The sequence below is a fragment of the Marmota marmota genome, unplaced genomic scaffold (assembly GCF_001458135.2).
Source record: "Marmota marmota marmota unplaced genomic scaffold, marMar, whole genome shotgun sequence".
In the NCBI taxonomy this organism is placed as follows: domain Eukaryota; kingdom Metazoa; phylum Chordata; class Mammalia; order Rodentia; family Sciuridae; genus Marmota; species Marmota marmota.
Genome location: NW_025999983.1, coordinates 2,222,030 through 2,247,910, shown reverse-complemented (window position 1 = coordinate 2,247,910; position 25,881 = coordinate 2,222,030). Strand labels below are relative to the sequence as shown.

Sequence of the window (25,881 nt, the reverse complement as noted above, 5' to 3'; positions counted from 1 at the left end):
GGAGTGCCCAGCTCACCCACTGCCTCATCTCCGTGCTTCTCCCCTCTGGGGCGATTCCTTACCCGCCTTCTCCACTAGACCCTCTACGTTCTGATCACAGTGCCTGGTGGGTCCTCCGTGCTCTGCACCTGGATCAGTTCTGAAAATGGGTGGTGGGTGCTCTTCTGCGTGAGGACGTGTCAGGGGCGAAACGCTGGGTGTGGATTTGGGAGAGCACTGACCACCAGGTGGACAACGCCACCCGGCGCTGGGAAGAGCGTGTCTCTTCGACAGTGGCCCTGGTTTGGTCATGCTGTTGTCACCTTGCCTTCAGAGTTTCATTGCATTCCAACCCTCGAAGGGGATGCTATGGCTTTGCTGTGTTCACTGTGGGCCCTGAGGTGACAGAGGGTGTCTGCTCTACCCCCAGCTTCTAGCAGGTGCCCACACTTCGCCATCCCCCTGGTGAAGACCGACAGTGGTGCTCCTGCTGAGAGATGCATAGTGGGCCCGCACTTCCTGGTCCTCCTGGTGCAGACTTTGTGCTAGCAGGAGTCCTGGGGACGGCCCTCTATCTGTGCAGCTCACGACAGCTGAGCTCCCTGACTTCCCCAGCAGCGGCCTCCTCTCCCTGGCTTCAGCTCAGGACCCGCAGGTGTCCTGGCTCTTCCCAGGGACGTGGCATCCCATGTCTACCTCTCCCTCGGGCCCAGCAGCCTGTCCCTGGACCTGTAGACAGCTGTTCCTGTCCACTCACTTAGTGGTCTGCGGCTGTGCAGGGAGGGCCTCCTGACCCTCTCAGAGCGCTGGACTTGAACATCCCTCCACCTCCTGGCAGTGTCCTCCCCATCTCCCCGAGGCGTTGAGTTTTGCATCTTAGGAGAGAAAATTGGGGAGAGCTGGGTGGGGTTTTAGTGCCTTGGCACATGGAGGGGCTCCCCCAGGTCCCGCCCTGCACTGCTCTCCCAGGTATGACCAGCGGGGCTGGAGGAGAAGAGCTGGGAGTGACTGTGGACTCCCTGTGCGAGGGCCGCTGGGACAGTCAGCTCTGTTCTCTGTACCCACAGTGATGGCGCCTGCCTTCCCCGCCTGTGCTCTGCCCAGGTGAATAAGCTTCTGCCCAGCACTCCTCAGAAGGTCCCCCATCCTTTAGGAGTGACTTTCTGTCTGATGGGTTCAAGAAAAACTACGGTTTCTTAGGTGACCTGGACCTTTCATTATAAACAATGTCCCCCTGAGGCTCTCCGCATCCTACCCTGACCTGGAAGACCAAAGGTTTTCTTCTTGTCTTGGGTTAGCCATTTGTCTTTTACCGATAACCTGACCAAATATCTTTCCCTACAGAAGGAAAATAAAACTTTCATGTGAGAAATGGAAATGAAGAATTTTCCCTAATTTGCAATTAGCTTGAGCTAGTTTTTACTCCTGTGTTCAAGAGACACACAAATAGCATTGACTGTGTGTGTGAGCAAGCATTCATTGGCAAAGACCCTAAGTCACAAATCCAAAATCCCTCCATGGTGACGCCTGAGTCATGGGCTGAGTACCTCAATCTCTAAGAGCCTCATACGCGGTAGTCAGCAAAGCCTTTTGCTAAAATTAACAGTTGGAAATCAATGCCTGTCCAACAGAGCAACGAGGCAGCTATGGTGGATTTTTCCAAGTAAGTACAACATGCTGAGGAGGAGGTAGATTTTAATCTGTCAAGTGAACAGCTTTTGACCTTCCTGACCTATGGCTTTGGGGAAGGCAAGAGGGAAGTGTCCACCCGTCAGTGACAATGGCACCATGCTCATGCACGAATATGCTCTTACTTTTGAGAGGCAACATGAAATGCTTAGAAAGGAAATGTTACAGTTTATAGGTTGCACTTAAAAATGCTTCAGCAAAAAATATTCGCAAAACAACAAACAAAATCCAACAAAAATGATGCTACTCCATGTTGAAAATTATCCCCAGAAATACATTTTATGGTTGATTCCTTCAACTCAGGATCCAACTATCAACTATGTACATGCTGCACTGTGTCTTTCTGATGTCTCGCCCTTGGCCCTTGGACTTTTCTCTAGACAGACTGAACACTTGTAGGGAGCACCCTGTGGGGATGGAATCATGCCCTAGGTGTCCAGTGCCTGTCTCAGAACCTCTGAGGGGGTTACAGTAGTCCCCCTGTATGCGAGTGTAAGACCTCCGATGCACCTGTGAAGTGGATCGGGCACGGAACCCTATGTACACTATGCTTTTTCCTATACAAACATGCTGTGATAAACTTTCATTTTTTTAAAAAAAAAAAGCTCTTTATAGCTTCTCTTTGACATATCCAAATTGGCAGCACCACTCATGCACTTTGGAGCTGCTATTAAGTCAAATGAGGTCACTTGAACACAAGCCCAGCAGTTCTAGGACAGTTGATCTGATAATGGAAGAGACTGCTAAGTGACTAACAGGTGGGTAGTGGATGCAGTATGGATACCCTGGACAAAGAGATGATTCACGTCCCAGTCAGGATGGACCAGGACAGCGTGAGATTTCATCATGATCTCAGAATGGTCAGCGATTTAAAACTTGTGAATTATTTATTTCTGTAACTTTCCATTTCCTATTGTCAGATCACAGTGGAATGTGCATAACTGAGATTCAGAAATTGAAACTGCAGATAAGGAGGGATTACTGTAAGGATCTCGAGGCAGGGAGATCACCCTGGGTTTTCCTAAGTTTAATGGAACATCAAGGGCCCTTTCCCAGCTAAGGCAGCCGGGATGATGGGATAATGTATCTCTAAGTGTGTGGAGATGGGCTTCAGCAGCCAGAGGAAACCCTCGCCACCACCCTCTGAGCAACCTGAGGGTACACCGGGTGTCGTTCACTTGTTTCTTCACAGGATTCTTCTCTGAGATTTGGCAGTTGGGGTTGGAGTAACCTTCTGCATTGCTTTATGAATTTGCCACCTTCCCTTTAGACTGAAATGACCGCTCCTGCTCCTGCTGTATAGTGTCCTGGAGCAGAGGACACATGGCACGGCTCTTCTCACTGCCTTTTGTAGGACAAATTCTGAAGAAACATGTATCGAATAAATAAGCAGATAAGTGTGTTCTGCTCACATAGTGACTTCAAGGAAGGGAAAGAAAATGGAGAGAGGAGGAATGGAATGTGCCGTGTCTCAGAGTTTACTCTAAACGGATCACTGTTTCCTAAGCATAAAATCAAACTGACACACTGTGCATCTTAGAATGGGCTCCTTTGAATTCATGGATTTAAAACCGGATGCCATCCCAGTGTAAGAGCTAGGGTCTTGTAAGGGGGAGGCAGAAGGACCCCGGCCAGAGAGGGAGGATGGAAGCAGAGTTGGAAAGGGGAGAATAAGCCACGGTGGCTCTGAAGGCAGAGGCAGTGCCTGAGCCAGGGACACAGCAGCCTCCAGAAGATCCTGCCCAGAAGTGCATTCTCCACCAGAGCTCGCCGGGAGCCCACACTCGGTTCCAGCCCTGTGCGCCTATGGGCTTCCACTCTCCAGGACCGTACAATTACAACCCATATTGTTAAAAAAAAAAATTTAATTAAGCCAAGTGCCATGGTTTACACCTGTAATCCCAGGGACTCAGGAGGCTGAGACAGGAGGATCTCAAGTTTAAGGCCAGCCTCAGCAACTTAGTGAGCTCCTATCTCAAAATAAAAAGGACTGGAGATATGGCTCAATGATCAAGTACCCCTGGGTTAAACCCCCAATACCAAAAAGAAAAAAAAAATCTAAGCAGAAAAGACAATCTATCTTTCTGAAAAGTAACGAGTTCAACTATTAACAGCAACTGGTGTTATCTGTGTATATAGTAAAATATTTGTTACACAAGCAACAAACTCAATATTAACATAAAAACTAGATGCCATATGCCGCCTGCTGGGAGAAAGGAAATCCCCTTCACTGTTCTGGAATTCTGCCCCAAACTGCTCTGGAGCGTCTAGAACAGGCTTCTCTGGAGGCCGAGTCTCCATGCCCTTGTCCTGAAGTGCTCTGCACCAGCACTCCACCTGCACCCTGGGGAGAAGCACCCCACCCTGGGAGCCTGTTGGGCTCTCGGGCCCACAGAGACCTTCAGAGCCGGATCCGCAGTTTCGCGCACCCTCCAAGTGCTCTGCTGCTAGATGGAGAGAAGCACCCCCGCCCGGTGTCTGCACCCTGGGGAGGCTGGCCTGCCTCTCTTCACTCTCCACAGCCACAACTGCCCGGGGCGCAGCTCCCTCCACACCTGAAGACAGAGAAGGTGTGACACCTCCCCCAGGGCTGGAGAATGATGGGGGTTAGTTCCCAAATTTCCATGAAAGTCCTCCAGCAAGACCTCCAGCCAAGTCCTCCCCTTTCCTTATCCCTTCACCGGCAGCACTCTGATGGGTGCAGTGTCTGACGCTCGGCCACTCCTGGATGGACTCTTCTGTACTATCATAGACTGCCTGTGTGTACCCCGTGCAATGCGTCACACCTAACACTCAGTTGCCTCCTGAGCCTCAGAGGCTGACCTAACCAGTAATTATAAAGCACGCATCCAACACGGATTAAATGAAAGCAGAGTGTTCCCGAGACACAGGAGAGGGAAGCCCGTTCCGCAGGTTCCCAGCTGGGGAGGAAGACGGTGCACACTAGGCCCCTGTTGCACTAGCCAGGTGAGCTCTGGGGCTCTCCTGCTGCTTGGAGGATGATCACAACCAGCAGTCAGGGAAGGCTGGATGCAAGTGAGTCTAGTGTCAGGAGAGAGGCAGAACGATGTGGTTCTTCAGAGTTACAGGAAGGCAAGGTGTGAACGCCAGCAAGAAAACCCAGCTGCAGAGGCAAAACCCCCCACTGGTCCGAGGCTGAGACTCTTTGGAAGTGTTTGGTCTGGGCGCTGCGCCTGCCCCCACAGGCGCATGCAGCAGGAGCTGAGAGGCTCCCACAGCACGGTGCTCTACTTCCTCTGACATAGCAAATCCACAGTGCTGTGACACTCACTAAGGTACAGGGACCAGTCAGGAGAGTGTTGTGTAGATGAAGGTGATGGATTGGTCACAGTGGACCCCTGGTCTTGACCCAGCTCCCAAAAGATCTGTGCTGTGGGTCTGCTCTGGTCAACCTCCAGGTCCCAGCCTCAGCGCAGGTACCTCTAGATCCAGGCCGGCTGCAACAGCCCACCCCAAGCTCCGTCTTGCCCTGTTCTGTCTCTGAACAGAGCTTACCCTGCGGGGAGTAAGGCTGCTGGCTACTTGTGTATTTGGGAGGACACTAACCTCTCAGATTCATGCTGGCAGAACCCTGGTGTCATTGTAAGGTGCTGAGCATACAGCAGGCACACAACTACGGCTCCGTGCACAGTTGTTGAAAAAACAGAGAGAGGCAGCAGAGAGAAGGGGGGCTGATCAGCTTGAGCCAGTGTTCAGCTTAGGTCAAGAGGACAAGGCTAGCAGGCATCGTGCCTGTGGGCACACCTGAGCCTTTCACAGCTTCAAGAGGGAACTGGGAAATTGCCCTCTTGTATTTACCTGGCAATTTGGAAATCTGCACTAATGTGAGCTCTGAGAACAGGAGCCTCAGCTCATTCAGGTTTCTGTCCCGTGTGCCCAAGAGCGTCTGCCTCCTGCAGATGCCGAGTGAGTCTCGACCTGGAGCCTTGCCCTTCGCTCTCTGTGCCCATGAGTCATGCCCTGTGTGCCCATCCATCCCTCATGAGGCAGGAGGTGCCAGGAGTCTGGAGACCAGATCCAGGGTTCCCCCAGGAGCCTCTGCTGAGAGCACTGGGTGATGCAGCCCTCCACGGTGCTGGTGACCGCTCTGCGCATTTGGCACTGTGGGGTGTTTTAGTACTGCGTCCCGGAAAAAATATGTTTTGATGATTCCCTAGAGATTTTTATGACTCACACAGATTGCAGAGCCGCTCTCTCCACACCCAGCTCCAGCTGTGTGCGTGTTCCAGGGGAGTCTCTCACTGCACATTCCCTTTTTCTCATCGCAAAAAATCTGAAAGTAATAAACTATATGATTCTGTAACTGATACCCTGCATCTTACCCTAACACAGATATCTGTGGAAGAAAATCTTCTCAATTAAATGTGTATGTGCCATTTCTTAGCATAATTATTCAAAGTACCCACTTGGGATTAATACAATATAAGAAACTTAAATAATTCTTGCAATTCAATAATGAATCCCACCTATGACAGAGATATTAGCCAAAAAATCGGGGGGTACAGTTTTCAAAAACATCCCAGCTAAAGCTCTTCTGGGGTGTTCTGAATACTTTTAGAGAATGAATCTTTGTATTTTTTCTAATTTGAAGAGGAGAGAGAGAGTTTTGAAGAGAAAAGGCCCTGGAATTCCAGCACAAGGATGGTCTGGGCAGAGGTCCACTCAGGTGAGGCTCAGGTGAGGACCCAGGGTGACCCCTCCTGGGGTGGACATTCCCACGTGCTGAGCAGGAGGGAGGTGAAGGATGGGCACAGGAGGCCTGGGCAGGGCCTCTCTGCTACCAGAGCGCTACGTTGGGTTAAGGGCAGATCAGAAGGAAGAGACAGAGCCAGCCGGTCTGACCCACGCCCAGGTTCATTTGTTAAAACTCCACGTCCAACATTGGGCACCTAGGGGATCCGTGATCCCACAAAACAGGCATGTAGAAAGAGCTTTGGTTTGAGATTCCCTTGTTCCTGGGTTCACTGCAGGCCTTAGCCTAGGTCCCGGCCCCTTCCCAGGGCCAAGGAAGATTCCGGGCCATGAAAATCAGCAGCACACTGAAGGCAGGTTCTCATTGCACAGAGCATCAGTGTCCCTGGCAGGCAGGACAGCTGCACTTCATTCCTGGGCCAACACAGGAGCCTAAGGACACGGGGCAGATCAGGGCTTCCTGTGGCCTGGTCTGCACGCAGGACACAGGACAGGCCGCCTGATGAGGCCTTGTGCTCTTGATGCAGCACCAACAGCCACAGGGATGGAGCTGGACTGTCACGGGAGGGCACTGTGCCCCTGGACAGCCCCGTCCTCCCAGTGGGAACACGACTGGGCGCCAGGGTCACTCGTGCTGTGCCCCTGCACCCGCTGCCAGGCAAGGCTCCCCATCGGGGCTCTCAGATCACAGGACACTTCTCCAGCTCGTGCCCGGGGTCTCCGAGGACGTCCCTATTCACACCCACGAGGGAGCGGCCACCTCCCACTAAGCACTCTGGGAATTGTGCAGCTGCAGACTTGGTTACTGAAGCAGAGAGGTGGCTGTCAGGACTGAGCAGAGCTGCACATCATGCCCACATCCCCACCCGCGAGGAAGGACCAGCACTCTGTGGATGACCACAGCCACACTCCTTGCTTTCTGTAAATTCTTGCAAATAATTTACGTCAGATCTCATGCTGCACCAGCGTCTGTTGCAGAACCGTGATCTCTCTGCACTTCTGCCTCAATCCGTGCGAATGTTCCTTGGAGCCAATGCACCACCGTCTCCCCACGCGGTTCAAAGAGACGTGGGTGTGTCGCGGCTGGGCCACATTTCCCTTAAGGCCTGATGTCTGCACCACCTTTTCTAGAATCTCCGTAAGGATCCCGGTGTCCCTGGGCTTCTCCAGAGGAGCACAGCAGCGCAGGCGTGAGGGGGGCACTCTCAGCCTGAAACCAGACGCCCGTCCTCGGCCTGCGTTCACACAGACGTCCACTGGGTTCCGGGCCCCAAGAGGACAGAGCCCTGGCAGGGGGTGCGACTGCTGCACAGCCGCGGGCACACGGTCTGGCCCCACGTGCTGCGCAGAATGGTTGTTTCTCTGAGACCACCAGCTTCTAAAGGTGCCACTGGTGTCTTACAAGACAGATCACTTCACTCATCTTCTCTCAAGACGGCTAACTACCTCTCCAAACGACGCTTGCATGGCTCCTAATTGCTTTATTAATCCTCGGCTTCTTTACTCTTCTTGTCTCATTTCTATTTAAGCAGTTGAGACGGCATTTTCTTTTCTTTCCTTTTTAGGGGAGCAGTGAACCTTCGTCTAGATTCCAGAGACAGAGGGGCAACGCGCTGGTTCCACCCGGCTGAAGGGACGGTCTGACCCGCCTGTTTCTGCACACTTCCACCAGTCCTTTCCCTGGCCTTCGCCCCACGCTCTGCCTAGTGGAGAGGGTGCAGGTTGGAGACACCACTGCTCTGGAAGTCAGGAGTCGGTCACTCTCACGGCAGGAGGTCACGTCGGCAGCTGCCCAGAAGTACATCAACGAGCCGCCCCCAGACACCATACCACCTTGCAAGGGGCTGCGTGCCCAGCTCAGGACCTTCTCTTGCCTCTGAGCTGTTATTGTCCCCTCCAGCGTCCTCTGGTGCCCACCGATGGGGCTGTGTCAAAGTGCCAGCCCTCGCCACACAATTCCTCTTCCACTCTCAGAATCAGTGGGGGGTGCAGAAACACCCCCGTGGGCACAAGAAACAAGGTAAAAACATGCTGATATTTTAACAGTTCCCTGGGTCTGACCAGATGGGAAACGGTCTTTATGATGATTAGTAAATATGACCCTGAAATCTAAGCACTTCAGAAATCACACACTAAAAATTCCAATATTTTTCATAGGCTTTTCTGTGAAATGAGAGTTCACTTCAAAACCGCTTTGGACCTAAGAATACATTGGGCCAAACATGATGAGACAGCACAGCAGGAGTTTGGTGTGGTCTGGTGCTTAGGAGATTTGGCATCTGCGCCGTGGAAATGGCAAGCCCAGCTTCTCCCACCAGTGCCACTGCTGCTGGCTCTCCCAGCTGGCCTTGGTCAGCTCCTCCCTCAGAAGAGGAAGCACCGCCGTCCCTGTCACCATCCGCTAGCCTCCTTCCCCACGGTGAACACACGGCCTCCTCACCACCAGAGTCTCGCGGCTCGGCTGCTGCAGTCTGCCTGAGGACTCTTGGGCAACGTCCAAACAGGTTTCCTAGACAACCAGGCAGCAGGTCGCCTCTGGACCCATGATAAATTCACTCAATTAGCCCTCTAGCGCAAGACTGCACAGCAGCGCCTGGGAACCTTCTAGAGGTCCCTCACTCTGCGAAACAGCATCGGGGCCAAGCAACACACTTACTGTCACATTAAACTTTAAACTGCCTTAGCTATCCTAATGTCCAGAATCCCAACTTTTGCTTAACTGCAAATCATCTGCCAAAGGGAGCCCAACCAATGAGAGGGTGCCCGCCCTGCACCCAGCAGGCACCTTGCAGAGGCTCACAGCGTGCGTCTGCTTCTGGAGTTGCCCTGGGACCCTGCTCCATCCCATGCCAAGACCCTCCCACTGATCTCTTAAGAAAGGTCTCCTGATGGAACGGCTGGCATCTAACCGTGGGGATTACAGGGGACGTGCCTGTGTGTGTCGAGTGACATCAGACCAAGCCCACCTTCCCAGGAGCCTACACACTGCACACCCTTGGGCACCCCTCCTGACCTCCTGAGCAAGGAAGCCTTTCCCTCCACCATAGTGAAGGAGAAGCATGGAGGTCTCTGGGGCTCAGAAACAGGCTTCTGGTCCATCTTCCTACCAGACCGGGGTCCTTTTCCCAGAAGCTGGACAGAGCCACAACAGGAGGCATGATGGGACAAGAGATATATGAAATACTTATGTGAGAAATATAAATTTTTCATTGACATATTTATATGAAAATATAAAGATATTGATATTGAGAAATTTATATGAAATACTGAGATATTTATATAAAAAAAAAAAACATTCCCAAGTGTTCTTCAGAAAGTTAAGGAAATAATTCCACAAAGAGCCACGTGGATTAAGGTCATCAGGGGTGCCAGGTTCCAATGTCCCCCTATGCTCTTCCCAGAGAGCATGGTGTGGCGTGGGCCACAGGCTTGACTGAACGATTATTTTTTTCCCTATAAGATGAACTTTTAATTATCACACATGTTCAGGAGGCAAAAGGTATAAGACTTTGTATATCCAGGTCCCCTCTTTTATCTGATCCACAAACCCTTGCGTGACAGAAGTGCTGTGCCTTACCACTCTGAAGGCCAAGGGCAGGGCAGGGAGAATAACTCGACTAAACAAGAACTAAACCATGGCACAGGACCCCAGCCGGGCCTCCTCCGGCAGCTGTGCTGAGTCTGCCACACTGACCTTCAGAACAGCCGTCAGAAACACGGCGTAACAAGTGACCGTCGCCAGTATTCTTTCATTCGTCCCAGAAACAATATAAATGTATCTAAATTTCAATATTATACTCCTGTGAAATACCTAGTACCTCTAAGTATTTAGGAATGCTCTTTTTTTACTTCTTAGGAATGAAAATAGACTGATTTTGTATCATCCAGACAAAGAAACATCAGGAAATATTAATTTCCACTATCTCATACTCCATTATCAAAAATAACTTTTCAAGAGGCCAGCTGTCTTCACCGCATGCCTGTGACAGGGCCACATCTAGATTTCCATCAGAAAGGCTGGGTGTGAGGAGGCTTGAGGCGAGGAGATCTTAGGAGTACATGTTGTTAATACTTACTCTTGTTGTACAATGTTAGCTAATATAGTTCTCTGGTAGCTTCTTAAGTACTTGTGACCATTATCCTGCACTGTGGGTTGAATGTCTGCTTCCCCCTAAAGTTCACTTGATGAAATCCTAACCCCCAAGATGATGCTGTTAGGTAGAAGGGCCTGGGGAGTGGTCAGGTCCTGAGGGTGAGGCCTCCTAAGTGGGATGGGTACTTACAAATGAGGCCAGGAGAAGCCGGCAGCCCCTCCTGCCCTGTGAGGACACTGAGAAGATGGCTGTCCATGAACCAGTAGGCAGGACCTTGTCGTGCCCTGAACTCGTGGGTGCTTGACCTCAGACTTGCCAGTCTCCAGAACCGTGAGCCACAAACACCTGACGTTAATACGCTTCCAGTTCCTTCTGCTTTGTTACAGCAGCCCATCGGACTGAGCCCTCAACCCGATCCCGTAGCTCAGTTGGACCTACAGGATGAACAGTCCACCCCACCTCCACGAGCTGAGAGCCACGAACCTGCTTCCAGAAGCCAAGTGCTAAGTTACCACAGTAATCTGCCCTCAGTAAGTAGTCTGCAGGTTCCCCCAAATGAGAGCTCCTGCAGAAGCCTGGCAACACGTTGCTAAGAGTAGTAGCTGTGGCTGGGGAGTGGCTCAGCGGGAGAGCGCTCGCCTAGCACGTGCAAGGTGCTGGGCTCCATCCTCAGCACCACACAAGGGCGAATATATAAAGAGTGGCAGCCGTGGCTGGCTTCCTCGGGCCTCCTCACTCCGAGTGGAGGGGGTGCCTGCCCTCTTCACCCTGTGACTTTGAGCACCCATCTTTTCAGGCAGTCACCAGCTCGTGTCTCCCTGCCGTTTGGCTCTGGGGCCCCGGCACAGCACAGCTGCACCTACTCTCCCAGGCAATGCCACCCACAGGGCCAAGATGAATGTTGGTCCACGGCGGCAGCAACATTACTGCAGGCTGGGGAGAGAGCTGAGCTCAAAGTCCCCGAGAGCGCAGAGGCCGGAGTGGGGAGGCAGCCCGCTGGCTGACGATGGCAGCTCAGTGGGGTTTTCCTTGTTTCACCAATGTGTGGTGTCACCTGGTCATTAGGTCCAGTGACAGTGGGCTTGAATTCGTACTGTGTGCCTGCGTTAGATGGTAGGAGATGGCAGATCTCAGCATCTGAGAAGACACCGTCAGGTCAGGAGTGTCCACTGATCCAGTCCCCAAGGATGAATACTCACAGCTATTTTAAAAGTCAACAGAGTTGCAAATGCTGCCTGTGTGTGGTGCCCGGGTGCCTGGCCAAGCAGACTCAGGTTGCCACATGTTGTCAACTTTGCCCACACCCGTGCTTCCAGCCGTCCTGGGCAGAACACCTTTCACAGTGACAGAAACGTGCTTACTAGATAGATAGACTCCGGTCACCCCAGCTCCGTCTCCACTCAGGTCACTAACAGCCGAGGTCCCCCTGGCAGGTCTGCAGACATCTCCGCACTTCTCTCTACAACCCCAGAGTTGCCAGGACACTTCCCCTGACCAAGCTAAGTCAGGTGTCCTCGCCTGGGTCAGAAACAGCGTCCTCCAGGGCCTGAGAGCAGGAGGTCACACAGCCAGGCACAGCTCGCAGCTCCTCCCTCTCACGCCCACATGGAGTGGCATCCGTAGCAGTGCTCCCTGCTCAGCCAGCCTCCCTCTCCCCAGCCCCTCCTCGCAGCCCCCACAGCTCTCCTCTGCAGACCCTCATCCACTCTATGCCTCTGGAAAGGTGGCCTCCTCATAGACAGACCCTCAGCATGGTTCCACCCCCCGCCTGAGACCGGGTCACAACACCCCACAGGTGGAGTCCCTGTGCCCGCTGCACCTCCTCACGGTGGCCTCACGGTGATGAATGGTTGCTCTCCTGAGAAGGCCTGACCGGCGTCCCAGAGCCCTTACCTCCACCTGTGGCCATCCTTCCCATGTGCACTACTCCTTCTGGGGAAAGTCACTGCATGTGACACTCACAGGACATACATGTGTGCATGGTATGTTTGTGTGCATGTGTGTAGACACACATAACTACCTATTTAACTAAAATGACCACACATGAGCCACGGATTTCAAGCATCCACTTCTCCCCTCTACTCCACCCTCCAGACCCAACCTCCCCAGCAATCAGGCTTAATGAAACATGCACATAGTTACTTCTTCCGCAGTGTCTTCTGGGATGGGCTCTGTGTCCAAGCTGGGCTCCTCCTCGGCTGTCTGTCAACAAAGACAAACGGTAAACAGTGAGCACTGCGAGGTTCTTAGACACAGCCTCACATAGAGAACCGAGTAAAAGGAGGCTAATTAAATATTCCACATGAGCTCGGGGGACACTGGAACCACATCTTGGTCCCTTTCCACTTGAATCTACTTGTGACTGTACAATGCTTCATGCAAGAGATGATCGTTTATGTAACAGGCTGTAAGTGTTCATGTCCAAAGCCACGGATTACTAAGCCCATGGGTGTGTCTGATTTCCAACACAGTTGAAAGGTGAACGAGATTCATGCAGCCTCCCACCAGCAAGGGCAGGAGACGTGGATTCCCATGAAGCCCAGACCAATGCGGCCAAGATGGAGACAGGCTTGGCGGACGCGTGGCAACCACTCCATCTGAATGAAACAGAACCACAGTCTCAGATTAAGGCTGGAGCAATTAACAAAATTAGAGAGAATGAAGACCTGGCCCGTAAAGACATAAAGCAAAGTGTCTGTAGCACACAGACAAGAGGCTGGGTCTGGGTCTCTGCTCACACTTAATGACTTGGCTAATGCTTCGGAGGGCCTCAGTTTCCACAGATACAAAAGCAAGCACTTCACAGTACTCACTGCCTGGAGGTGTGGGGAGACTCACTGAAACAACACCTGCCGGCAGCGACACGGCCTCCCTCAGGCCACAGACACTCCAGGTTAGCTGCCTAATCACTGCTTCCAACCTGGGCACCACGAGACACACTGCCACACCAGCCTGCCTCCGAGTCGGCAGGCGTCGTGTTTGACGGGCACTGTTTGGAAATGGGGGCTTTTCCCTTCTCTAATGCATTGTGACACCCAGAAAGAAGAATCATGCTAACTCTCCAGAGCCACAGAAATAAAACCGGTCAGCTCGGGCTGATGGTCTGGCCTGCACACTGGCCTCCTCCCCCACACACCTTCTCCCAAAACGTCCGTGGCCATTGTCACCCTGCCGAAAGCAGTGGCTGCAAAGTCTTGCTTCGAGATTCTCCTCCACTTGCTACAAGGGGACTCACAACACCCTGCCTGCCTCTTTCTCTCCACCTCCTTCAGGGGTTGTCCGGGGTCCCAGCTTCTAACCAGCACAGGTCTCCTAGTCCACACGCTCCACCTCAGACCCCTCAGAACAGTTCATGAGACCACAGTCCCATTCCCTGGACAGTCACGTGAATCTCCCCTGCTCCAGGCTGAAGCGGGGACGACTTGGGGGGGGAACAGACGGTGCTGTGAGACGGAGGTGAGGAGAATGACCACTGCCCGGCCTACGACCGCGGGCCCTCCAAGGGCACGAGGGACCGGCCAAGGGAAGAGCAGCAGGAAGTGCTGCTTGAGGGGAATGGGGAAGCCAGGACGACTTCCAGCCCTGGAATAACTAACCAGCTGCTAAGTACCCGCCGGGGCTGACGCCGAGTGGTCCGCTTCCACCTGGCAGGTTGTACCTGCGTGTTAGGAATCAGCTCTCTGCCTGACTTCAGTGCTGTACTAATTTCTTTTTTTAAAGCGAATAACCATCAGAACTAAAGTTTCATAGCTGATGTCCTCATGAGGAGAACATCCGGCATTTTATGACACCGTGGAGTCCAGAGGCCACGTGCCCTCCGAGGGGCTCTGCTTGCCTTCTGCATAGGAGAGCTAGTTACCACCATGGAACATAAAACAGGCTACATGAGAGTAAGACCTCCCTCAGGGTTCCGGACCCCATGGGTTGCATGTTTTTAAGGACTTAGAAGTTCCCTCAGGAATCTGAAATGCTTCGGATCAATAGTTCAGCTTGGATCCTGTGGATGGGCTCGGATTCCTCTGCATTCCGAGTAGCCAGGGCTTTCCCACTCCACCTTAAATCCACGCCCGCCACAGGGCCCGCTGTTCTGAAAGACGCTCCCAGGAAGCTGGAGGGAAATTTCTTTTGCTTCAGAGGTTAACTCATCCGCACTCCCTGTGTGGTGTTGTGCACAGATCAGTGGCTAAAGCTTCACAGTCTGCCTTCTCGCTGGGGCACAGGCAGCCCGGCTGTCCGTCAAGTCAGCTTCCAGCACTTTGGATTTGCAATCCTTATCAGGGACAGGACACCATTTCATAATCATATGTACTCATAGAAGCATACGATTTTATGATCAAATAACAGTTTCTATAACCTGTTCATGGCCCATCCATTTTCCATTAACTTCAGAAATTTTAAGACACAAGCTGCCTCTGGGGGTTTTTCGTCCCTGGGACAATGTCAAGCCCAGAGTCCCAGCAGGAATCCTGCAAAGCCTTTCACCTGGACCCTGTCCTCCCTCTGAAGGGGCTCTGGGTTCAGAGGCCTTTCAGCTGGTATCTCACCACGATGCCACCATCATGGTAGCCAGAACCTCTCGGGGAGCCCCAGGAAATAAGAACTTCTGCCTGACTCGTCTGTTCATTCATTAATTCAATTTTTAGAAAAATCAAATCTCTCTCAGAAAAAAAAAAAAAAAAAGAAACTGTATTGGCCACCCCTGGAGGAAGGTCTCTCCCGGGCCTCAGCTTCAACGCTCAGAAGCACATTTACAGAGTGATCAGCAGCCAGAGCTGGTGCCATCCTTCCAGAGGCACCCCCAGCACTGGCACCAGCCTGCTTGTCTACAACAGGGCCCCCGCCCGAGCCAGGCTCAGCAGCCCATCCGCCCTGCCACACACCTCAAGCTGCTCAGAAATCATCTTCTAAACCCGAATCTCTCAGCAGTTTAAAATCATGTCATGTGAATAGTACTGAACTTGTAATCTTGGCACTGGGTGTAGGGGGTGAGGCACAAGTTAAAGCTGGGATTAGTTGAAGATTTTGTAAGTTATCAAAATCAGCCATTTCAAATGCAATCTGAGTGGTTATCAAGGCAGCATGGGTACATGTAAAACTTTAGGAGACGTTAATAACTTTGAGACACTTTCTCTTCTCAGAGAAACGTTTGTTGGTGGTGTATAATCCCAATGGAGCAGGTGACATTCCTGGGATGGGGAACCCCCACCCGCACTCCCGCAGCCAGGAGCCAGGAGCCCCGCGCCTCCTCCTGCTCTCTCTCCCTCACACCTCATCTAAGCATCTCCTTCAGGACTTTGCTGCGCCCTCCGCTGTGCCTTACAAGACGCTCAGTGCTTTGCCTTCCGTGCCTTGCCTGGCCAGGGCAGAGGGAGGCCTGACCTGAGAGCCACCTGCTGCAGGGCAGGCAGGCTGACGCAGACCAGTGTGGAGACCCGAGGCTTCAGGACACGTGCAGGCTAGCGGGAGCACCCCGGGGCGGCCGAGAGCAGCGACTTTCCCTCCTGTTCCTCTGGGTATTCACACCACACATGTCGCCACATGGGCACACACACAGTGCTTACGGACACGCACAGGTGCCGGAACACACATCCACACACACTGAGCCCCGGGTCGCTGCCTCACACTGGTCCCTCTGTACGAGAACAGCCTGTTTGCTCGTCAGGCTTCCTGGGGATGCTGTGGAAGCGCACCTCCCGCCTCCCGTGGTGGACTCACCTCTATCTCCATGGGCTCCACCTCTATCCTCTTCCATAGTTCCAGCAACTGAGCGATCGGCATTTTAAAACACTTTCCTTTTCTTCTGATCAAATATGGATAATAAGAAAATAAATAGAGGCGCTGAGCAGTCCAGAGACGCAGCCAGACAGAATGTGAGACGCGGAGGGACAGCAGTGATCACCAGCACAGTGTAGCCGCAAGGAGTGGATGGGGTGCCTGCACTGGGGGCTCCGGGTGCTGGGCAGGGTCCCTGGCGTCCTCAGTGTCGCCACTGGCGCGCGTCCAGCTCTGCCAATCCCGGCTCCGGGAGCTGCGGCGGGGAGAGGGAGCTGTAATGGGCTGCAGAGTGCACGCTCCACTCGCAGCCTGCAAACGGGTCCCTGCCCCCCACGGTGCCGCTCTCCTCCCTCCCCTCACTATTTTACCTTAATTGGCTCTCAATGGGGTGAAAGTTGAGTCTGAGGAAGCTTCTGCTGCCATAGGAACCGCATAGCAACCAGGGCTGGGGAAGAGGGAGGAGGGACTGAGGCAGGTCTGCCCTCCCTCCCCACCTCTGGGCATCCCCCAGACCCTCGGCACCACCGTCAGCCACCACTAACCAGTCAGGAGGCAGATGCGGCAGAGCTGCCCTGCATTCACATTCCCGGACCCCTACCTACGCGGATGCAGCAGTAGAGCAGTCACCTCGCGGTCCCCTCCCGGGATCACTGAGCCAAGCAACCTCCGGCTGGAGGGCTGGGTGCCCACGCCTCTGTCCCCAGCCCTCCTGACCAGCCAGCCGCAGGGCCTGAGCTGGCAGCAGTGTCCTTCTGGGGGAGGGTGCAGAGACAGCAGCTCCACACCAAGCACAGAGCTCTTGTGGGCAGGACAGGGATTTCTTGGGGGAGAAATACTAAGCCAAACAGTGCATCATGCACATGATCTCATTCAGTTTTCCACCTAGCCTGGATCTTACAGTCCCACGTCACAGGGGAGAAAGTCCTGAGCTTGGGGAAAGGGGGGTGCAGAACACACCCCCCCCCCTCTGCACCACCGGAGATGGAGTCCTGCCTGACTCAGGCTGATGAGCTCAGCTTCTCAGAGGGGGATCGTTAATAAGGACAGTGTTCCAGGGAGACATTTCCTGCTCTTAACTCCCCGGGGTGGGGGTCTTTTGTCTCCCTCCATTTCTGCCATGGGAAGAGAGACTAGCCTGTGGAAACACAGCCAGCTCCCTGAGTGCTAGCCTGAGTGCCCTGTCCCTCTTGGGAAGCAGTGACAAAATCCATCACGGTTAACCTTCTCCGCTCTGCTCCTCTCCAGGAGGAAGTAAGCTCATCTCTACAGCAAACACCTGTGCTCTGAGCACGTGTCCATGAAATGGCTAACTGCTTCCAACAGTTACCAATCCACTTCTTTTCCATCTTTATGAAATCACCAAGAAATCTAGTTCATTAGAAAAACTAAAAGCTTGAATCCCAGATACATCATATGTCATAGCAAAACAACAGATCTGAAGTTAACAGAGGGGTTCAGTACCTAACACTGGTTTTATCATTCTACGATATGAGGGCAGTGAGGACCTTGATAATTGATTCTACTCAAAACAACAACAATATCATTCATTTTCAAATTGGACCTCTCTCAACTGACAGCAGAATGGCTTCCAACATGCAAAGCATATTAAGGTAACCTGCTTATATGAAAGGTCACAGATTAATAAGAGACAGATGGAGGTGCTGTTCCTATCATAAAGCCAGAAAAGTCTCCCATGAAACATAGTGCTGAACGGAGATGAAGAACATTTACTTTGATGGTTGAAGGTGTGGAACTTCTTGTGAGCTTTCTTTAAAGCTCCTGTCGTGCAGGAATGTTCAGAGGTGGAATGATTGGACTGGGAGACCTGTGACCTTCCTGTCCGTCCTGGTTTGAAAGGACTGGCGGGCGGTGACGACTGCAGGCAGGTGGTGACTGCAGGCAGGTGGTGACTGCAGGCTGGTGTTGACTGTAGGCAGGTGGTGACTGCAGGCAGGTGGTGACTGCAGGCAGGTGGTGACTGCAGGCTGGTGGTGACTGTAGGCAGGTGGTGACTGCAGGCAGGTGGTGACTGTAGGCAGGTGGCACGTGGCTGGAAGAGGTGGCTCACTGGGGGTGTGCCCTGGAAGGGTGCATCTTCCCTGTGGCCCCATCCCCTAACATCTTGCCTCCACTGGCTCTTCCATCCTGAAGGTCTGCCTCATCTTCAGCCCAGAGCAATGGAGTTGGCTGTCTACGGACTGAGACCTCTGAAACTGTGAGTCCCAAGTAAACTTTTCCTCCCCTAAACTGTTCTTGTATAATACAAAGCCACTAAACACTCCTGTGTTTAGTGGAGGGAGGGGAAAATAGGGTTTTTTGCTGTGTGTCTATAAAGTCTACAATTTCTGGAACTTTCCACGGGTACTCTGACACTGACAGATTGAGAGAAATATGGTCCTTTTGTTTGAGGAAGAAATAAGGAGAAGAGCTCTGTTTAGGGCCTCTTCTGAGTAGCCATACTTCCTGAGAAACTTGAAGAAACCTCATGCGTAGGAGGCTTTGGGTTGAAGACCTTGGCAGGATCAACTGTCACCAAACACAGGAGCTATGATCACACGGAGCATGTTGAGAAGTGCCGAAAATATGGCCCATGATTTAGTCTCTTTCTAAACTGTGCAAATGTGACTTGGACACGGCTGCACCCCTTCTGGACCTCTCCAGGTGAAGAGGAGCCTGAAGAACAGGAGGGACTTCACCAACCCGGCGTCTCTCCTGCCTCTCCATGCTTCCTTCACTCCGAGCCACTGCCTTTGAGGACACAAGACGGTCGTTCAACGGCAAACCGCCTCCCACCATCCTGGAGGCAGTCCCAGCGCAGGCCGGCTGGGTGGGAGAGGGAAGGACCCACAGCAGCTGCCCAGGACCCAAGGGTAAAACAAAACTTAAAAAGAGAGCTTTCAAGAGGAAATTATGCATCCAGGAAGGTGTTAGCCCCGTTTATAAAGCATGCATTAGAAAAGATGACACATTAGAGAAAGGAAATAATGGTCTAAGAATCCCAATAAAGGACCAAAGACATTTGGTATATTGGGATAAGAGTGTTCAATTCAACCAAATCCCAGGAAACTCCCCAGGAACACCCTCTTCAAAGCTGATTTCCAAGAACTCACCTCGCAAGCATCAATTTCCCAGAAAAAAAGAACAGTTGAAGCATTCTTGTTCAAAATGGATCTTTAATGAAATGAACCTGCAGACTAAACGCAGCAGGAAGCACTGCCAGAGAACCAGGTCACCAAGTCCTGGGGCAGGAGATGCGCTGGCATCAGGCTCAGTGAAACCCAGCCCCACGCGGAAAGCACTCCCTTGTTCAAGTGAAACCAAGAGCACTCCTGTGCTCATCCCTTAAATCTTCCTTGGGAGAGGAGGAGGAGGAAGGAAGGAAGGGCAGGAGGGAAAGAAGGAGCCTGTACCCCATGGATTTCTACAACCAAAGGGAAGCCGACCTTCCCTAGGGCAGCGTGGGGTGGGAGCTGGTACTGGTTCTGCGCCTGCACTCAGGGCTGTCTTCAGCCGCCCCCTACAGTGCAGCTTCCTGCTCTGCATAATGGCAGGAGCAGCAGCAGCTGTGACCGCAGGGCCATGTCATGTTCTGTGACCCGAGGGCAAAGGCCCAGCTGAATGGGCCATCCTGGGCTTGAGATGGTGAGGCCTCTCGACCGCATTGGTGACCTTGACAGACATTTTCATAAGACTCCCCAGTCACCCTGGTGGTTCTACCGTGAAGGTGGAGATGTACAAAATATTTGGTAAAATAAGAGAAAACACTGACTTCTAGTGGAGTTGTCGCAGCTGAGCCATTTCCTCTCTCCAAAAATCTCTAAAATCCTCAGAACCAAGTGCATTGTAACAAAAAGGCACGTGACTGTGTCATGGGCTGAATCTGCCCGTGGCCCACAGGCCCAGCTGACATCCGGCTCTCCCTCTGAGGATGCCACCTGACGTGGAATCAGGGTCCATGCGATGTGGCCAGCTAAGGAGAGAGGACATTTCTCTTGTGTAGGCCACTCTGTGGGATTTGGCTGTGCAGAGACTGAGATGGGGAGAGAACATAACAACAGATCCAAAAGCACTGAAATTCTACAGTGTTCAGGAACCGGAACTCCAGAATAAAACTGGTACATAAGAAGCCTGCATTGACATCGTCCTCTGCAGGGGCCAGTTAAACACAGGGACGTCATTTTAGCTCGCAACTGTTGCGCTTCACAGCAGCACTCAGAGGCTTACAGAAACCATTTCATCCACTAACAGTCTGCAGTTTGGTCCCAAAAGACACAACGGCGTTTGGGACCCAAGCCAGTTCTGTGCAGGATGCCGTCAAAGCCCCATTTCCAACACAACAGCGTCGTGGCTTGCAGAACAGAACAGCAGCTTTTTTCTAAAGAAATTATTCACAAGGAAGAAAAAAAAAGGCTGAGCACAGAGTAAACAGCCTCTCTTTATTATGAAAAGCAAATTATAAGCTAGGGAGAGATTTTGAAGAAGGAGCTTGCAGCCTTCAACTAACATTCTCATCTCACTGGTGAGGAAAGTCATGTGACTGGTGAGGAAAGTCTGCCCAGGACACCCCAATGTCTCCTACCCAAGGTGGCAGCAGCTCAGGACAAGTGCTCACGGGCTGCAGAAGCACAAGTATCCTCCTTAAGAAGGCACACATGCCCACAGAAGGATGTGGAACCTCAACTCCCCTTTCCAGTTGCACCTCTGACAGCTCAAGACATGTCCCAGAAGCTAACACAAAATTACTAAAACAGCAAAACAAAACAAAACAAACAAACAAACAAAAAACCCCGCCTGGTGTTTACCAGGCTTTCAGCTGGGACTCCTCCTAACTTAGGGATCCTGCAGAGAGGTACTAAAAACCCTGTGCCCTTTCCTAATGAGGCACACCAAGCAGTAATTGCCAATTGGGTAATTCCAGGGGTTTATTTAATTTAGCTCAAGCCAAACATATCTGTTGCAAAATTTGCTTCAGCTTTCATGAGCCTAATCATATAGCAATGCAACGAACACAACATGAACAAACCATCATTTGGAAGATTTGACATTTGCTGTTCCCCAAAGCCACACTAAAAGATGTTATCACTGTAGATCCAAGCCCTTCTGTTGGAATTCAGCAAAGCAAACACGGCCTTCAATAACATTTTAAAAGCAAGGTGTATTTCTAGATTTTTAAAATCATTTCATTGCTGGTGTTTATTTTTTTTATGTGGTGATGGGGATTGAACCCAGGACTTCATGCATGCTAGGAAGTGTTTTACCACTGAACCATCTTCCCAGCTATTAAAAACGTTTTTTTTTTTTAAATGTGTTCTCTATTGAACAAACTCAAGTTCTTTTGAAAATAAAAGTCTGTATGTGTATTGATAGCCGACCTGAAGGCGAAAATGCTTTAAAATTGAAGCTGCAGAGACAGAGCTACCCGCTGGGAGAAGTGAAGGGTACCTGTGCCAGCCCTCCCCAGTGGCATGCGGGATTTTCACTGAGGCTTGCTGTGCTTTAATGATGGCCACCTGTCTTTATTAAAAAGGAGACGATCCTGAGTTATCAGTGGGAGGGCCAAGGTGTGGTGAGGGGTCTCACAAAGAGAGTGCACATGTGCGTGAACAGGACCTGGCAAATTCTCAAAACCGCAGCACTTCCTGTCTAGAACACCAAAGTCACTAGGAGCACGGCAATGGTGGGACTCTTCCAGCTACTCTGCGGAGCCAGTTCTCTGCTCCTGGTGACAGTCCTGGGAGTGTCCTGGGAAGTGCGCACATGACAGCATGGCGGGCCGGTGCTGCAGAGGGCTGCTGGATGCACAGGAGAGGTCTGGGCTGGGGCGTCATTGGGTTCCACAGCACTTAGGCTTCCTGAGGGAGGAGGAGGCCCGGAGCTGCAGGGGAGGGGAACTCCTGCAGGAGGCCTCCCAGCACAGAAGCCTCCCAGCACAACTCCCGAGGCCACCCTCGCCCTCCCGATTGCAGGGGCTAGGGGGATTTCAGGTCTTACTTTTCACTGACACATAAAAACACAAAAAACTGTACACATTAAGGGGCACCATTCTGTTGTGGCCTTGTCTACATTGTGAAGTGTCTAACTCAGGTTGAACACATCGATCTCACAGGATCGTCACCATCTCTCCAGGTAAGAGCTTTCTGGTCCTTTCTTCCAGGTTTTTGAAATGCACGGCGTGTTATGGTCTGGGCCTGTTTTTGTTGCTGTAGTGTTTGGGACCATGGATTTAACCCAAGGGCCCTTTAGCACTGAACCACTCCCAGCCCTTTTTATTTGGAGACAGGGTCTCACTAAGCTGCTTAGGGCCTCACTAAGTAGCTGAGGTTGGCTTTGAAGTCACGACCTGCCTCCTGGGCCCTAGGATGCCACCGCACCACCCAGCCTACCTCTGTTTTGTTTTTTTTGTTGTTGTTGCTGTTTTTGTTTTTAAGGACAGATTGATGCCTGCTCACCTTGTGGAGAAATGTGAGGCAAGAACAGAGCAGCCACCTTGATGCAGGTGCCACAGGAGAATGTGCCATTTCTTGCTTTTCCTTTTCTCCAGGATGTGTTGAGCTTCAAGAATGACTGCAACAGGAAAAAGCCAGTCATAGCTTTTCCTGCTTCAATTTGTTGAGATATGAAAAGAACTACACAACGCAGAACCATGGAAAAGTGACCCTAGAACAATCAACTAGCAAACCTGAAAGAGTGCCCCCTGTCGGGAGCTGCCCTGGATGAACATGTCTTTAATTCCTGCTGCCCCGGGCACTGAAGGATCATCATTCTGCAGTAACTTGGGCTTTACCCACCTGGGATGATGAGGCTGGCTCCAGGAGTTGGCGTCACCAGGTGGGGCTGAGCTACACTCACCTGTTCCTTTGTAATCCTACCCCTTTGCCCTTTGGGGGATAGAATGTTCCATGAAACCTCCCCTGTGTGTCCCCTAAATAAGAATAAAGAATTCCAGGGGTTCTCTCTTTCCATAGACCCTCAGTGTTGGAGAGCCATCCCCGGATTCTTGAAAAGGTCCTTCTGGGTGGTTACGTGCTTTCTTGTCGTTTTCTTGAGTTATTGGAATAGCCAATAGACTTTGTGATCCCAGCATTAGGTGGCCAGCTGGATAGATGGCGATATCCCCCACACACACACACACACATGGTTCACTGGCACTTGCCCCTTTGGCTCCTGAGGAGGGCAGGGGAGTTCCTTGCAGGGGAGGTGACTGGGCTGCCCAGGGGTGAAAGGTCAGAAACACGGAAGCAGGTGTGGCTAGCAGCAGGTGGCACAGCACCCTCCAGGGCTGGGATGTCAGGAAGTTTACAAGGCCAAGACCAAGAGGCATCTGAAGGGCTGACTTGGCCAAAAGTGCCACTAGTCATGAAGCAAGTGACAGGCCTCGCCTGGTCAGGGATTGGTGATGCCTGGGTGTGCCCGCACTCCAGCAATGGGCTAGTGACTGTCCCTCCTCCGAGAACCACGTGAAGTACCAATCAAGTCTAGGGGACAGCTGACCTGCATTCATCAGAGCACCCAAATGCTTAAAAACTGACGAATGGATAATTCCTAAGGGAATTTTTAAAGGCATCAGCAAAATGGTTTGTAGTCTGTGTGTTTGTTTACATATGTGATTTCTTGAAAAAAATAAAAGTTACAAGAGTTTTCCAGGGGTTGGGGATGCAGCTCAGTGGTAGAGTGCTTGGCCAGTGTGCATAAGGCCCTGGGTTCCACCCCCAGAACCACAACAAATAAAAATCAAAATAAAAGAGTTTGGTCTGGGGCTGTATCTCAGTGGTAGAGAGCTTGCCTAGCACGTGTGAGGCACTGGGTTTGATCCTCAGCACCACGTAGAAATCAATTAAATAGAGGCATGTGTTTATCTACAACTAAAAATATTTTTTAAATGAAAATTTAAAAAATAAAAGAATTTTCGAGGACTCTCCACCCCTTTGGGCTGAGTTCACCAATCATTCAAGCAAAAGAAAGGTGTCAGTGCCGTGTGCCCTCCCGGGGCCCAGGTGCGGGGCCCTCGTGCCAGGCTTACAGAGGCTTCTGCCATGTCCACTCTGGGAGTGAGTCTCTGCCCAACAAAGGGGTGTTTGGACTTTGGAGGATTGGGCTGTCAGAGGCAGGGCGTGCAAACAACGGCTAGGACCCAACAGAAACAAGAACAAGTCAATTCTTGATTTTCTCAGTGTTTGGGGGGTAAAAGAGTGGTTTTAAATTAAAATGCTGTAGAATGAACACTGAGTATCTTTGTGAGAGCATTGGGAAAGGAATAATCATAGCAGGGTATTTTTTTAAAGCTCTTATAATATTATTATATTATTTCTTGAGAACTATTTAACTTTGAAATCTATCTCATTTAAAGAATGAAACAAGATAAAGTCCTTGCTAGGAGTATTACTTGTTAAAAATAAATCTTTCTTCCTCCAAATACTTCTTTTTCCCAGAAAGTGGTCAACAGACTCCAAGTGTCTTGCTGAGGAATTCCTGGGAAAACCACTTCCAGTTCCACACCAAGCCTCCAAGGGCCCCGGTCACAAAACCCAGAGAAGCTCCTGCATCTGGCCATTGCTCTTCAAGGACACTCACCCTGGGCAGGAGAACGGCGTCTGCAGCAGACACTTGCCCTGGCTGGGCTGTGAGCCATAGGCTCCTCACCTGTCCCACCTGGAGTCTGGCTCAAGTGCCGTGTGTTCTCCTGCCCTAAAGGGAAGAGAGTAGCTGCCCTACAGGGAGCAGGTGTTGGGGCAGCCAAAGACCAGCGTGCCCCCCCCCCACCGGCTATAGTCGCATAGCTATGGACGGAGACTTCCTGGGGCTCACTGGAGCCCAGGATGGCCAGGTCTTCTCTCAGAAGTCATTGGATTTAAAGGGGAAAAACTTGAAAATTCCTGGTTACCTGCATTTATGGTCAGTTTTTCGCCTGCTGGACCAGCATGGGTTGTGTTTCCCTCGGGACCAACAGGCAGCTTTGCCTAGTCCTACAGCATCAGACCTTCTGGTCCTAAATTCCACCGCAGTGGTCCTAACACCTGGGGAGGGTTAGGGTTAGGGTTAGGGTTAGGGTTAGGGTGGCACAAGCCACACCCGGTTAAGAGAGCATCCTACTGACAGACAGCCATGTCACCGCCGTCCCCCCGGGCTGCCCATCAGGCTTCACCGTCTTCACTTCCGGCCTCTGGACACTACCTGCCCTCCTTGCCCTCTGGACACCACCTGCCCTCCGGACACCACCTGCCCTCCTTGCCCTCTGCACACCACCTGGCCTCCTTGCCCTCTGCACACCACCTGGCCTCCTTGCCCTCTGGACACCACCTGCCCTCCGGACACCATCTGCCCTCCTTGCCCTCTGCACACCACCTGGCCTCCTTGCCTGGCCAGCCTGGCCTCTGCTGGCTCCAGTGGGGCCCGGGCTGGAAGCAGTCCTTGCTCCCGTGAACCTTGCTAGATTCCCTGTCTCAAGTCTCCTCTTTACAGTGGGCTTCTTGGGTGACAGAATGGCCCGTGGAGCCGGGCAAGCTCGAGCACCCTCGGCAGGGGGATTCTGCAGGCTTTTCCAGACGTTATATTGATCCTCAGGTGCAGTATCGAAATGTAGTTCACACTGACGTGCTTTTCCAAATGTCCACCTCACCTCTTCCCTCGAAGC

General features: G+C 51.9%; 1 protein-coding gene and 1 long non-coding RNA gene across 4 annotated transcripts in view; both read right to left on the bottom strand.

Moving 5' to 3' along the window:
* Positions 1–16,993, bottom strand: part of Rps6ka2 (ribosomal protein S6 kinase A2) — a 297,075-nt gene extending 280,082 nt beyond the window's left edge. For 2 of the 3 annotated variants that reach the window (XM_048805828.1, XM_048805830.1), the window contains exons 1-3: positions 16,849–16,993; positions 16,191–16,503; positions 12,618–12,677 (exon numbers count right to left, since the gene is read on the bottom strand). In XM_048805828.1, the coding sequence (XP_048661785.1) occupies positions 12,618–12,677; positions 16,191–16,253 (123 nt within the window). In that variant the 5' untranslated portion in view covers positions 16,254–16,503; positions 16,849–16,993. Of the gene's footprint in view, positions 1–12,617; positions 12,678–16,190; positions 16,504–16,618; positions 16,694–16,848 lie in introns of those variants that run through there. The other variant, XM_048805829.1, reaches the window with a different exon arrangement.
* A 4,486-nt stretch (positions 16,994–21,479) lies between these two features.
* On the bottom strand, positions 21,480–24,942 carry LOC125617639. Its single transcript, XR_007348724.1, has 3 exons — positions 24,822–24,942; positions 22,700–22,814; positions 21,480–22,102 (listed from the first exon to the last, which is right to left on the bottom strand). It is a non-coding gene; the product is annotated as an uncharacterized LOC125617639 (long non-coding RNA).
* Between the last annotated feature and the right edge of the window lie 939 nt (positions 24,943–25,881).